Raw genomic sequence first — 14,106 nt, forward strand, 5'->3', positions numbered from 1 at the left:
CCCCAATTTGTCATTTGCTTTTTGACTTCAGATAGGGTAAATTTCTTTTCTAAACAGAAGTTTAAAATTTTTACACATTGGTATCAGTGTTGTCTTTTTATTTTGCCTTCTGGATTTTGCATCTTGCATAGGAAAGTTTTTCCCACTTCAAGTTTATGTATATCCTACATTTACTCCCAGCATTTTATTTTTTAATCTTTAAATTTTTAATTCATCTATGATTTCTTTTGGTGGAAGGAGTAAGGTAGTGGTTTCGCTTCCCCACCTTCCCCTTTCCAAAGGTCAGCCAATTCTCCACCAACATTGTTTTTTAAAAATTAATCTGTCTTTTCTCTGCGATTTAGAAATTTAGCCCACATTCTATGTTCCCAAATATATTTGGGTCTATTTCTCTATACTATGTTGTTTCATTGAAGTGCCCATGTTTTCTCAAGGACCACATAGTTCTAATAACTATAGAGAAGACTTAAATTCTCTAGTTGATGTTCTCAGGAGATTTAAGAGGAGATGGTACCACAATGGAATTGTCTTGAGAGCAGGACAGATTACTCTCAGATGCAAAACAAAACTACCAAATTATAGGTTATGATGGAGGCAGTGAACAAAAGAGAAAATCCAGTCAGAGTTAGAAGATGAACTGGAGAATTCTGAGGAAAATAGGGAAATGGAGATTATGAGTAAAAATCATAAGCAGCTTGGAGGATAGCTGCAGGCATGGATGGATGGATGGATGGATGGATGGATGGATGGATAGTGCTAGAGAGAGGGGATAGAGACATTGAAGAAGAAGAACCAAGAATGGAAGGAAGAGAAGCAGTAATCAAAGAAAGAATACAGTGACATTTCCCTGTTGGAGAAAGACTTGAATGTTTAGGCTGAGAAAGTCTATGAAGACCAGGCACCACGAATCTGATTTCTGCTCCAAACAGGCCATGGAATTGGCTCTGGCTGAGGTCTCCCATGACTTTGTGTGGTAAATCAGAGGCTGCTCTGGTTTCCCTTCCTTGGGTTTCCACCACCAGCTCCTGGCTCTGCTGACCACGGCCTCCTTCCCAAGGCACCTTGTTCTCTTGGCTTCCAGGGTACCATGTTTCCGGTTTTCCCTATTCCTCTTCCAGGGACTCCTCTTCCTCTTGACCTAGTGGGGATACGGGGGCCCTGCCCCTTCAGCCCTCTCTGCTCTCTCGCTGTTGACTTCATCTGCTCTTCTGACCCCACTCCCTCAGCTCATGCCAGGCCTCTCTCACTGGAAGCTCCCATGCTTTCACTCTCCTGGGCAACAGACCTAGCTGTGCTCCTTGTCATCTGCGCTGGAGGGTTCCATGTCAGCGCTTGTAAGTGTCACCCACCACCTCTGTCACTGTTCTCTCCATCAGCCTGGATGCTGCCTTTTAACTCTACCTCGAATCTGGGAGCATCCCTTTCCAAACTTTTTTATTGATGTCTCACGACTTTTTCTTCTACCTCTTTAAGCTCTCTAGACTCTGTTCCTCCATCCCTCTTCCCCCCTTCCCCGCTCCCCCTGCCTCCGTTCTCTTCCCCAATCCTTTCTCCACAAAGCAGAGGGTAGGGTGGGGTGATCTTTTCAAACTTCAAGTCAGATCATACCTTCCCTTTATAACTCCCTTGTTTTCCTATTCCCCCTGTAAAAAATGATTACAGACTTGGTGGTTTAAAACAACAGAAACTTACTGTCCTACATTCTGGAGGCCAGAAGTCTGAACTCAGTTTCACTGGGTCAGCGGGGCTGTGCTCCCTCCAGAGGCTCTGGGAGGAATCATTTGCTTGCCTTTTCCGATTTGTGGCTCTCCATTCCTTGGATCACGACCCTTTCTCCATCTTCAGAATCTCCCACTGCCTCTCCCTTATAAGGACACTTGTGGTTACATTTAGGCCCACCCAGATAATCTAGGATAGTCTCCCCGTTAAGATCCTTAATTTCTTCACATCTGCAAAGTTCCTGTTACCATATAAGGTAACATTCACAGGTTCCAGGGGTTAGGACCTAGATATCTTTGGGGCCGTTATTCAGTCTACCACACCCCCATGGCACCTCAGTGCCCTCTGGATAAAGTCCAAACTCCTTGACATGGTCCAGGTCCTGTACGCGCACGACCCCATCTTGTATAACTCCAGCGTATGTGCTCCCTCTGCCTGGACCGCTCTGCGCCTCACCTTTGCCAGCTCCCTCACATCACTGGGGTCTCAGTTTAGAGGTCATTTCCCCCAGGAAGCCCCTGGGACCCCACCCAAGTCCAGATTAGGTGCTCTTGCCGTGTGTCGCCGTAGCACCTGCCTTTCTTGATAAAACTGTCTGTCTGTCCCCTGGTATCTCAGACTGGACCACACACCCTTGAGGGCAGGGCTGTGTCTGTTTGAATTGCCATCAGTAAGAGCAAAACGTGGCACATGTTAGGCATGCAATAAATGTTTTTAAGTGTGTAAATTTACATATGCATAGAAGGAGTACTTTTTAAAAAACTGGGTGCTCACTAGTTATGGGTAATTGTCACTTAGAAAAAAAAACTTTCTCACTAGTCTGATTTTCTTTCCTTTTTCCTTTTTTTGCAGTACATATGTACTCTATTATTTCTTTTCTTCTTTTGGAAAAATAAAAAGTTTAAAATTTAGGAAGAACAACTGTGTTTTAAGGTACCACTTTTGGGTACACAGGTGGGGTATGAATTTTCCGAATGGAACTAGCCCTCCGTCCCTCTCCCCCCACTTACACCTCTTCCTTACGGGGCTTTGTATTAGTTTCCTTTGGTTGGCTGAACAAAGTGCCAGAATTTAGTGACTTAAAACAACACAGATTTATTCTGTTCCGGTTCTGTAGGTCAGAGGTCTGGCATGGTTCTCCCTGGGCTAAAATCTAGGTGTCAGCGGGTTCGTGTTCCTTTCTGGAGGCTCCAGGGGAGAACCCGTTTCCTTGTCCTGTCCAGCTTCCAGAAGCTGCCAGCGTCCCTTGGGTTGTGCCCCCTTTTCTCCGGCTTCAAAACCAACCACAGCGGGTTCAGTCCTTCTCACATCGTTATCACTGTCACACTGACTTTTCTGCCTTCCTCTTCCAATTAAAAAAAACACTGGGGTAAAATACACGGAAAATTTACCATCTTAACCATTTTGAAGTGTGCAGTTCAGCGGCATTGAGTACATGCACAGTGTTGTGCTGCTGTCACCACCATCCATCCACAGAACTCTTTTCATCTTGCAAAACGGAAACTCTGTAACCATTAAAGAATAACTCCCAATTCCCTTCTCCCCCCAGCCCCTGACAACCACCATTCCACTTTCTATCTATGAATTTCACTAGTCTAAGTACCTCATATAAGTGGAATCATATGGTATTTCACTTTTTGTGACTGGCTTATTTCACTTAGCATAGTGTCCAGATGGTTCATCCATGTTGTAGCATGTGTCAGAATTTCCTTCCTTTTAAAGGCTGAATAATATTCCATTGTATGTATATACCACACGTTGTTAATCGGTTCATCCACTGATGGACACTTGAGTGGCTTACGCTTTTTGGTTATTGTGACTAATGCTGCTATGAACATGAGTGTACAAATATCTCTTCAAGATCATGCTTTCAATTTTTTGGGGCATATGCCCAGAAGTGGAATTGCTGGATCATATGGTAATTCTATTTTTAATTTTTTGAGGAACCTCCATATTGTTTTCCACAGTGGCTGCACCATTTTACATTCCCACCAACAGTGCACAAGGGCTCCAGTTTCTCCACGTCCTCACCAAACCTTGTTATTTTATGTGTGTTTGATAGTAGCCATCCCAATAGGTGTGAGATGATATCTCATTGTGGTTCTGATTTCTGTTTCCCTAATGATTAGTGATGTTGAGCATCTTTTCATATACTTACTGGCTATTTGTATGTCTTCTTCAGAGAAACGTTTATTCAAGTCCTTTGCCCGTATTTTAATCAGACTGTTTTTTGTTGTTGAGTTATAGGAGTTCTTTATATATTCTGGATATTAACATTTTATCAGATAATATGATTTGCAAATATTTTCTCCTATTCCATGGGTTGCCTTTTCACTCTATTGATTCACTTTGAAGGACTCTTGTGATTATATTGGACCAACCCAGATAAGCCCGGATCATCACTCCACCTTTCGGGGGCTATTATTCTGCTTACCACAGGCCTCATCTCTCTGCTCGGGCCTCTGTTAGGACCCGTTTCTCTGTCTCCTTCATCAGTAGTTGAATGAGCACATACATCATCCCATATTGCTCGTGAGTACCTGGCCTTCCCCACACTGATTCTCACCCTCTCCTTTGATCCCAGTTTCTGCCCAGACTTGGGGAATAGAGAGGTCAGCATCTGGTGGGTGGGTAATGGGCCCCTTTATCTGCCTCTGAGTCCCCAGTCCCCTGTGACCACTCAAAGCTCCTGGCAGTTGGGTGAGGCAGGAAAGGGCTTCTGTTTGTCTTGGGCGTGGCTGCCTTTCTCCCACAGATGCTCCTTTTCATGCATGCCTCCAGCTCCTCGCTTACTACCCAACTGTCCTACTGTCTAACCCTTTTTGCTCCAATTATGTATGTTGTATAGTTATCAGTAGTCCAGAAAAGTACAGAAAGGTCAAAGGGAAAATTTTAAAAAATGACTGCTATTGTAAAAAATGTTGAATTCAATTGATATGGATGCTGAAGTATAGGGGAAAGTGACTGATGCCTGTAATTTACTATTTTGCTAGAAAGTCAGTTACTTAGTTACTGTATTTAATTAATTTTTCAAGCTTTATTGAGATATAATTGACATGTAACATTGAGTAAGTTTAAGGTGTACAATGTGATAATTGGATACTATATATTGTGAGATGATTACCACAATAAGGTTAAACACTTCCCTCACCTCACCTAATTACCATTTTTTTATGTGTGATGAGAACACAACGTTTACTTTCTTTGCAACTTTCACCTGTAATATACAGTACAGTTGTCATGCTGTCCATTAGATTCCCCAGAACTTATTCATGTTATAGCTGGAAGTTTGTACCCTTTGACCAACGTCTCTCCATTTCCTCCACCCCTAGCCCTTGGCAACCACCATTCTAGTCTCTGTTTCTATGAGTTCAGCTTTTTTAGCTTCCACATATAAGTGAGGTCATACAGTACTTGCCTTTCTCTGTCTCGTTTACTTCATTTAGCACTATGCCTTCAAGGCCCATCCATATTGTTACAAATGGCAGGATTTCCTTCTTTTTTGTGACTGAATAGTATTCCATTGTGTGTATGCAAACACACACACATATACACACACACCCCCACACATCTTCCTTATCCATTCATCTGTCGATGGACACTTAGGTTATTTCCATGTCTTGGCTGTTGTGAATAGTGCTGCTGTGAACATGGGGTGCATAAGTCTCTTCGAGATAGTTATTTTGTTTCCTTTGGATATATAGCCAGAAGTGGAACTGCTGGATCATATGGTAGTTCTATTTTAAATTTCTTGAGAAACCTCCAGACTGTTCTCCATGCTGGCTGCACCAATTCGGATTCCCACCGACGGTGTACGAGGGTTCCCTCTCCTCTACATCCTTGCCAGTGCTTGTTGTCTCATATCTTTTTGATAATAGCCATTCTAACAAGTGCGAGGTGATATTTCATTGTGGTTTTGGTTTGCATTTCCCTGATGATTAGTGATATTGAGCATCTTTTTATATACTTGTTGGTCATTTTTATGTCTTTGGAAAAATGTCTATTCAGATCCCCTGCCTATTCTGTAATCAGATGATTTGTTTTTGCTATTGAGTTGTATGAGTTCCTTACATATTTTGGATATTAACCCTTTACCAGATATATGGTTTGCAGATATTTTCCCCCATTCCATAGGTTGCCTTTTCGTTTTACTGATTATTTCCTTTGCTGTGCAGAAGCTTTTTAGTTTGATGTGATCTCACTTACTTATTTATGCTTTTGTTGCTTGTGCTTTTGGTGTCATGTGAAAAAAATTGTTGCTAAGACCAATGTCAAAGAGCTTCTCCTCTGCTTTCTTCTAGAATTTTTACAGTTCAGGCCTTACATTTAAGTCTAATCCATTTCAAGTTAATTTTTGTGAGTGGTGTAAGATAGGGGTCCAATTTCATTCTTTTGCATGTGAGTTTCCAGTTTTCCCAACATTTATTGAAGAGACTATCCTTTCCCCATTGAGTATTCTTGACTCTCTTGTCAAAAATTAGTTGAGCGTGTATGTGGGTTTTTTTTTTCTGGGCTCTTACTTCTATTTCTTTGGTCTATGTGCCCAAACCATACTGTTTTGATGACTATAGCTTTGTAGTATAGTTTGAAATCAGGAAGTGTGATGCTTCCAGCTTTGTTCTTCTTTCTCAGGATTGCTTTGGCTATTTGAGATCTTTTGTGGTTCCATATGAATTTTAGGGTTTATTTTTTATTATTTTTTTTCTTAGATTGGCACCTGAGCTAACAACTGTTGCCAATTTTCTTTTTTTTTTTTTTCCTGCTTTTTTCTCCCCATATCCCCCCAGTACATAGTTGTATATTTTAGTTGTGGGTCCTTTAGTTGTGGCGTGTGGGACGCTGCCTCAATGTGGCCTACTGAGCGGTGCCCTGTCCGTGCCCAGGATCTGAACCCTGGGCCGCCGAAACAGAGCACGTGAACTTAAACACTCGGCCACAGGGCTAGCCCCATAAGATTTATTTTTTATTTCTGTGAAAAGTGCTGTTAGAAATTTGATAGGGATTGTATTGAATCTAGAGATGGCTTTGGGTAGTATGGCCATTTTAATGGTATTCTTCTAATCTGTGAACATGGGATAGCTTTCCATTTATTTGTGTCTTCTTCAGTTTCTTCCATCAATATCTTATAATTTTTAGTGTACAGATCTTTCACCTCCTTGGTTAAATTTATTCTTAAGAATTTTATTGTTTTTGATGCTATTGTAAATGGGATTTTAAAAAATTAGATAGTTTGTTGTTAGTGTATAGAAACACAACTGGTTTTTGTGTGTTGATTTTGTATGCTGCAGCTCTACTGAATTCATTGATAATTCTAACAGCTTTTTGGTGGAATTTTTAGGATTTTCTGTGTATAAGATCATATCATCTGCAAACAGAGACAATTTTACTTCTTCCTTTCTGATTTGGATGCATTTTATTCATTTTTCTTGCCTGATTGTTCTGGCTAGGACTTCCAGTATGATATTGAATAGGAGTGTTGAGAGTGGGCACATTTGTCTTGTTCCTGACCCAAGAGGAAAAGCTTTCAGTTTTTCACCATTGAGTATGATGTTAGCTGTGGGCTTGTCATATCTGGCCATTATTATATTGAGGTACATTTCTTCTATATCCAATTTGTTGGATTTTTATCATAAAGGAATGTTGAATTTTGTCAAATGCCTTTTCTGTTTCTATTGAGACGTGATTTTTATCATTCATCCTGTTAATGTGATGTATCACCTTAATTGATTTGCATATGTTGAACCATCCTTCCATCCCAGGGGTAAATCCCACCTGATCATGTTGTATGATCCTTTCAATGTGCTGTTGAGTTTGGTTTGCTAGTATTTTGTTGAGAATTTTTGCATTTACATTCAACAGGTATATTGGCCTATAGTTTTCTTTTCTTGTCTGGCTTTAGTATCAGGCTAATGCTGGCCTCTTAAAATGAGTCTGGGAGTGTTTCTTCCTCTTCAGTTTTTTTGGAAGAGTTTGAGAAGGATTGAGATTAATTCTTCTTTAAATGGTCGGTACAATTCACCAGTGAAACCATTTGGTCCTGGGCTTTTCTTTGTTGGGAGGTGGGGATTTTTTGTTTGTTTTTTTGTGGATTTTTTTTGTGAGGAAGATTGGCTCTGAGCTAACATATGTTGCCAATCTTACTCTTTTTTTTTCCTTCCCAAAGCCTCAGTACACAGTTGTACATTCTAGTTGTAAGTCCTTCTAGCTCTTCTATGTGGGACGCTGCCACAGCATGGCTTCATGAGTGGTGTGTAGGTCCGCACCCAGGATCTGAACTGGCAAACCCTGGGCCACCGAAGTGAAACACACAAACTTAACCACTCAGCTACAGGACTGGCCCCTGGGAGGTTTTTTTCTTTTTTTTTTCCAAAGATTGGCACCTGGGCTAACAACTGTTGCCAATCTTTTTTTTTTTTTTCCTGCTTTATCTCCCCCAACCCCCCTTGTACACAGTTGTATATCCTAGTTGCACGTTCTTCTAGCTGTGGGATGTGGGACGCCACCTCAACGTGGCCTGACGAGCGGTACCACGTCCGTGCCCAGGATCCGAACCCTGGGCCGCCACAGCGGAGTGTGCGAACTTAACCAACTCGGCCACAGAGCCGGCCCCCCTGGGAGGTTTTTGATTACTGATTCAATCTGCTTGCTCATTATTGGTCTGTTCAGATTTTCTATTTCTGCATGATCCAGTCTTGGTAGGTTGTATGTTTCTAGGAACTTATTCATTTCTTCTAGGTTATCCAATTTGTTGACATATAATTGTTCATAGTAGTCTCTTAGGATCCTTTGTATTACTGTGGTATCAGTTGTAATATTTCCTCTTTGTTTCTGATTTTATTTATTTGAGGCTTCTCTCTTTTTTTCTTCATCTAGCTAAAGGTTTGTCAATTTTGTTTATCTTTTCAAAAAACCATCTCTTAGTTTTGTTGATCTCTTCTATTGTTTTCCTGGTCTCTGTTTCATGTATTTCTGCTCTATTCTTTATTATTTCCTTCTTTTTGCTAATTTTCGGCTCAGTTGTTCTTCTTTTGCTAGTTCTTTGATTTTAGGAAATTTTAGCAAATTAGGTTATTGGCAATCTTTCTTTTTTCTTAATGTAGGTGTTTATTGCTATAAACGTCCCTCTTAGAACTGCTTTTGCTGCATCCCATAAGTTTTGATATGGGTGTTTCCATTTTTGTTTGTTTCAAGATATTTTTTGATTTCCCTTTTGATTTCGTCTTTGACTGATTAGTTGTTGAGGAATGTATTATTTAATTTCCACATATTTGTGAATTTTTCAGTTTTTCTCCTGCTGTTGATTTCTAGTTTCATACCACTGTGGTCAGAAAAGGTACTTGGTATGATTTCAATCTTCTTAAATTTGCTAAGACTTGTTTTATGTGTAATTTACTTTGAAATGCATCAAAAATAAGATGGATTGGGCCAGCCCTGATGGCCTATTCATTAAAGTTTGGTGTGCTCCATTTTAACAGCCCAGGTTCGGTTCCCAGGCACAGAACCACACCACTTGTCTGTCAGTAACCATGCCATGGTGGCAGCTCACATAGAAGTAGAAGGACTTACGACTAGAATATATAACTATGTACTGGGGCTTTGGGGAGGGAAATTTTAAAAACAAAGGAAAAGATTGGGGCCAGCCTGGTGACATGGTGGTTAAGTTTGCGTGCTCTACTTCAATGGCCCAGGGTTCGTGGGTTTAGATCACAGGTGCAGACCTGCACACCACTCATCAAGCCATGCTGTCCCACATACAAAATGGAGGAGGATTGGCACAGATGTTAGCCCGGTGACAATCTTCCTCAAGCAAAAAGAGGAAGATTGGCAATAGATGTTAGCTCAGGATGAATCTTTCCCAGCAAAAAAAAAAAAGATGGATTGTTGAACGGATAAAGGGATGTACAGATGGATAGATATATGATGAAGTAAGGATAGTAAATGTTAATGGTAGAATAGCCATGGATGCCTGGCTACATATTGTCATATTTCTTCAACTTTATGTTAGAAAATTCTCACGATAAAATGTTTGAAAAAAATTGTTGCTAATGTCGTTACCCAGAGAGAGCTGGCCTGCCGTTCATTTACATATATATATACACACACACCAGGGGCTCTCAACCTCTAGTATTATCTGCAGACATTTTTGTTATGACTGGAGCGGTGCTGCTAGCATCTAGTGGGTAGAGGCCATGGATGCTGCTGAACGTCCTCAGTGCATAGGACAGCCCCCACCACAAAGAATGGTCCAGCCCCAAATGTCAGTGGTGCTGAGGTTGAGAAACCCTGAAATATGTATATATTCATTCATATAAATGTATATATATGCATGTTTTATGCTTACATATATTAAATGTCTCTCACATTATCATATTTTAACGGCGATCATAGGCACATATGCTGTGATTTATTGCGCCCAGCTGTATTTGGGCATTTTGGGGGTTTACCAATCCTTAGCATACCTCAGTAGAATCTGAGCCTTCCCTGTCAGACAGATCTCTATTCTGTGTTGTGGAGGTCTCTTTAGGGAAGACTCTCTGTCATCCTTGGAACCAACTTGGGTGTCAACATTCTTTGTGCCTGGGGCATTTGTTCTGGGGCTGTCCAGGGACTGTCATCTTTCCTTTGAGTGTTTTTTCCTCAGAGGCTGTGGCAAGCAGAGGCAGCAGCTAGCACTGTGGCATCTCACTAGCCCTGGGTCAGCAGTGGGTTGCCCCAGCTGTGGATTTGGGATGGGGACAGAGAGCCATGTCCCCCTCATCCTCTGGCCCGAGTTCTGCTGAGTTCCTAAGGACACAACCTGACCTTAACCTCTGTCTTCTCCTTTCCAATATAGGTTTCTCCTTCTGATGAAAAGAGAAAGGAAGAATGGACTACAGTCACCAAACTTCCCTAGTCCCATGTGGACAAGATAAATACATTTCCAAGTAAGATATTTTGCTATAATGTTGTGTCGCCAGTGGCCAGTCCCATGTGGATAGAAGCCACTGGCCGAGGTGCCTCCTCTGCACATGAGAGAGCTGGGGCTCTTGTGCATGAGAAGGAGCTGAGCAGCCGAGTGGGGACAAATGAGAGCATCAGCAAGCATACTGCTATAGATAAATACATGCTCCTGGAGCCTGGCCATAGAGAGTGAAGTAAAGGGGGGCCTCAAGACAAGGCACCTTTGGGGGCTCGAAAGAGATGGTGTCCTAGAGGCCTTCCAGGAGGAAGAGTTAATGATGGCTGCTCACTGTCCTGTCTGTGGTGTCCCCAGCAGGGAGTTCTGGCTTGGTTGTGTCCCTGTGCTGCTGGGGTTCTGGCTAAAATGGGCACAGGTGCTTCCTGAATAGAAAGAGATGGTTTCATTACTTTATATATGCTAAAATCTCGTGAACTTGGAGTTTTTGCCAATGTGACAGAGGCTGAGCTAAAATGGGCTTTCTTGAACTATAAGTTTGAGGATGTATTTTTATATCCAGCACAGGGATTTGTACATGCTGCATGCTCTATATCTTAGCTAAATGTTTAATTTATCTGAGACCAAATTGTTTCAAGTCCTTCAGACACACGTGGCCACATACGGACCCACGGTTGTCTGAGATATGCATCATTCTTAGCTCTTCACTGAAGGATTTCCCCAGGGACTTCTCCTGACCAGTAACTTTAAATCCTAGTTTCAGATCTGTGTACCAAACAGCTTTTGTTTTAGGTTATTTGGAGTCACGTTTTTTCGTAAATTCATTTAGGCTTACGTAGAATTATTCCAGTTTATCTAGATTTAACTTGTCAGGAACTTCTTGGAATTTCCAGGCAGTTTGACCTCTGGCATCGCCCCAGATCTCTCCATTGAAGGGCTGCATTTAGGGGGACCCAACTCCGTTCCCTCGCGCCTGAGAACAGGCAAAAGTGCACAGCAGCCTCCTCGAGCCTCGTGCACTTTAGGTAAAATTTGACTAGACTGTTCTGAGGTTTGACGAGGGTTCACCCTGATTCAACCTGAGGGTGGAGTCCGTGCTCTCCCGTGTCCAGTAGAGCTGTGCTGCCAGGCGGGTCACCCAGAAACCAGTAGTTAGCGGCTAAGGGGGCTTCAGAAGGGCGTTTGTAAGTTAAAAAAAAAGTTTTTTTTTAATAAACTAAAAGTTCCTAGAATAGAATAAAAAGATCAAGGCACCTAGAATAGAATATTGCCAGGGCCCACAAGCCCCCTCGTGCCCATTTCTAGTCACTGCTCCCCAAGGTGAACCACTATTCTGAATTCAGCATCCATTTCAAACTTTATATAAATGGGTCATACAGTGTGTGCTCTTTTGTGTCTGGCTTATTTTACTCAACATAATATCTGTGAGATTCATCCCCATTGTGTGTAGCTCATTCATATTCTCATCACTATATAATGCTCCATTGTGTAACTGTAGCTCCCTTTATTCATGCATTCCGCTGTCATGGGAGTTTGTGTTTTCAAACACATGATAAGGTGATGTCTATGAAGCATGTCGGTGGGGCCCAGACCTATCCCTTTTAACTTTCTGAAAAGCCTGGAAGTTTCTGAGTCTCATGAAGATCTATAGTGATGGTTGTCTCCTAACTCACAGCGTGCGTGAGGGAGGAGAGGCCAGAGAAACCCTGTGTGTGGGCTTGGAAGTGTATTTGCCTCCCTGAATCGGTGACCTGTGAAGGCCTGCGTGTTTAGCTTGGGTTTGGGGAGTGTGGGCAGAGCTGTGAGCCCGCACCGGCAGGCCAAGCCCTCCTTGGTTCCCGGAGTGCGCCTCACATTCAGTCTGTTCTAGATGGTCTTTACTCTTAATCTTGATCTTGGGGGAAGATGGTGGAAGAACTCTGTGTGTGTGTGTATATGCGTGTGTGAGTGTGTGTGTGTGTACACGTGTGTGGACAAGCACCCAGACTAGGGTGACTGAGGCCAGGTTAGAGGTGAGAAAACGGGAGCAACTGTATTACAAGTGGCTCCAGCTGCGACTGTCACACCTCTTGTATTTTTCCCCTGAGGAATGAACTTCTCCTGCATCTGAAGACGTACAACTTGTACTATGAAGGCCAGAATTTGCAGCTCCGACACCGCGAGGTAAGGAGTGCCCAGGGAAGGCCTGTGAGCCCCTTCCCCGCTGGGCCAGCCCCGTCTTTGTCTCTCTGTGCCCTGGCCTGAGGGTCCCTGCCCTGTCTCCACAGTCGGGGCCGCTCATTTGGGATGTCAGTGGGAGTCGCTGGAGTTCTTGGAAGGAGACCCCAGGTCCAATTTTGTTCTAAAGGGATGAGCTTTTCTGTCCCGGAGACATTCCTGTGGGGGTGTGGCTGGGCCAGCACCAGCCTCAGTGGGGCTCCTCCCGAGGGAGGCTTTCGTGAAATGCCCCTCTCCGATGGCTCTCCAGCAGGCTTCCTCTTCTTGGGTAATTCAGGAAGCTTTCCCAGTCCTCTGTTTACACACCTGGGCCCATGTCCTGTTGCTGCAGCAACCCAAGAAAGTCACATAAGCTCTGGGTAGTAACTCTTGGTCCTCCCCCACAGCTGCAGCAGTCTTCCTAAGGTGCCTTCTTGGAATGCCCTTTGCTATCCATCTGTCTTTCCCCAGCCCCCATCCTGAATCTAAGCTTACTCATCCTGTATCCATTTCTGTAAAGCCTCTTATCAGATAGATGGTGAGTTATATAGGAGCCTGTAGAGTAACTTATACTCGAGTGTTCTTGACTGATAAGAAGGTATGTGTAATGCCCTTCTAAACACATTTTCAGGTTATCAAGCCATGGCGATTTAATCCACAGAAATAGATATGAGATGGTAGAATTTCAGCTACTATGGCAGGCTGGTTGGGGACAGTCTGTGGGACACAGTGGCCTTTTCTGGGTCCCTCAAACCAGCCCACTTAGGCAGAGTCCCCCTTGGGGTTAAATTCTGCCCTACAGTCATGTGATGTAAAGTAATGGTGCCAGCCTTGGCTAGCTAAAGGGCCATGTGTGTAGCCTGTGCTTAAATAAAGCCTTTCTCCCCAAGAACCCCGAGAGCACTGAAGTTGTTCCACCCCTCTCCAGCCTTCTCTTATTCCCCGCTCCCCCTCGACCCTGGGCCCCAGGATCCTCCCAGAAGTTAGCTGTTCATCCGACAGGTGTCATCTTCATCCATGGGGCTCAGTCTGACGTCTGTGGCCCCTGCCCGTAAAACATGGCTTCAGAAAGGTTTTTCTGAGACTTGGGAAAGAACGCCTGATTCTTTTAGGTATTGTCCTCAAAGCTTCCCCCAATTAGTGGCTGGGCCATTAGTGAGATTTTGGTCCTTAAACAGCGTTTCTGGAGTGTGTCCTATAGAATAAATTGTCAAAATGCTCGATGATTAAAGGATTTTATGGTCATAAATGAGATCCATTTCTTTGGGATAAAACATGGAAATGCCCTTAGAAGG

General features: G+C 43.0%; 1 protein-coding gene across 1 annotated transcript in view; it reads left to right on the forward strand.

Moving 5' to 3' along the window:
• The window catches only part of RASSF2 (Ras association domain family member 2), a 42,720-nt gene that overhangs the window by 14,736 nt on the left and 13,878 nt on the right, over positions 1–14,106 (forward strand). Inside the window, exons 2-3 of the mRNA XM_014867085.3 lie at positions 10,553–10,643; positions 12,703–12,778. Coding sequence (XP_014722571.1) covers positions 10,585–10,643; positions 12,703–12,778 — 135 coding nt within the window. The 5' untranslated portion in view covers positions 10,553–10,584. The remainder of the gene's footprint in view (positions 1–10,552; positions 10,644–12,702; positions 12,779–14,106) is intronic.

Source organism: Equus asinus, chromosome 15, assembly GCF_041296235.1.
Source record: "Equus asinus isolate D_3611 breed Donkey chromosome 15, EquAss-T2T_v2, whole genome shotgun sequence".
NCBI classification, from domain to species: domain Eukaryota; kingdom Metazoa; phylum Chordata; class Mammalia; order Perissodactyla; family Equidae; genus Equus; species Equus asinus.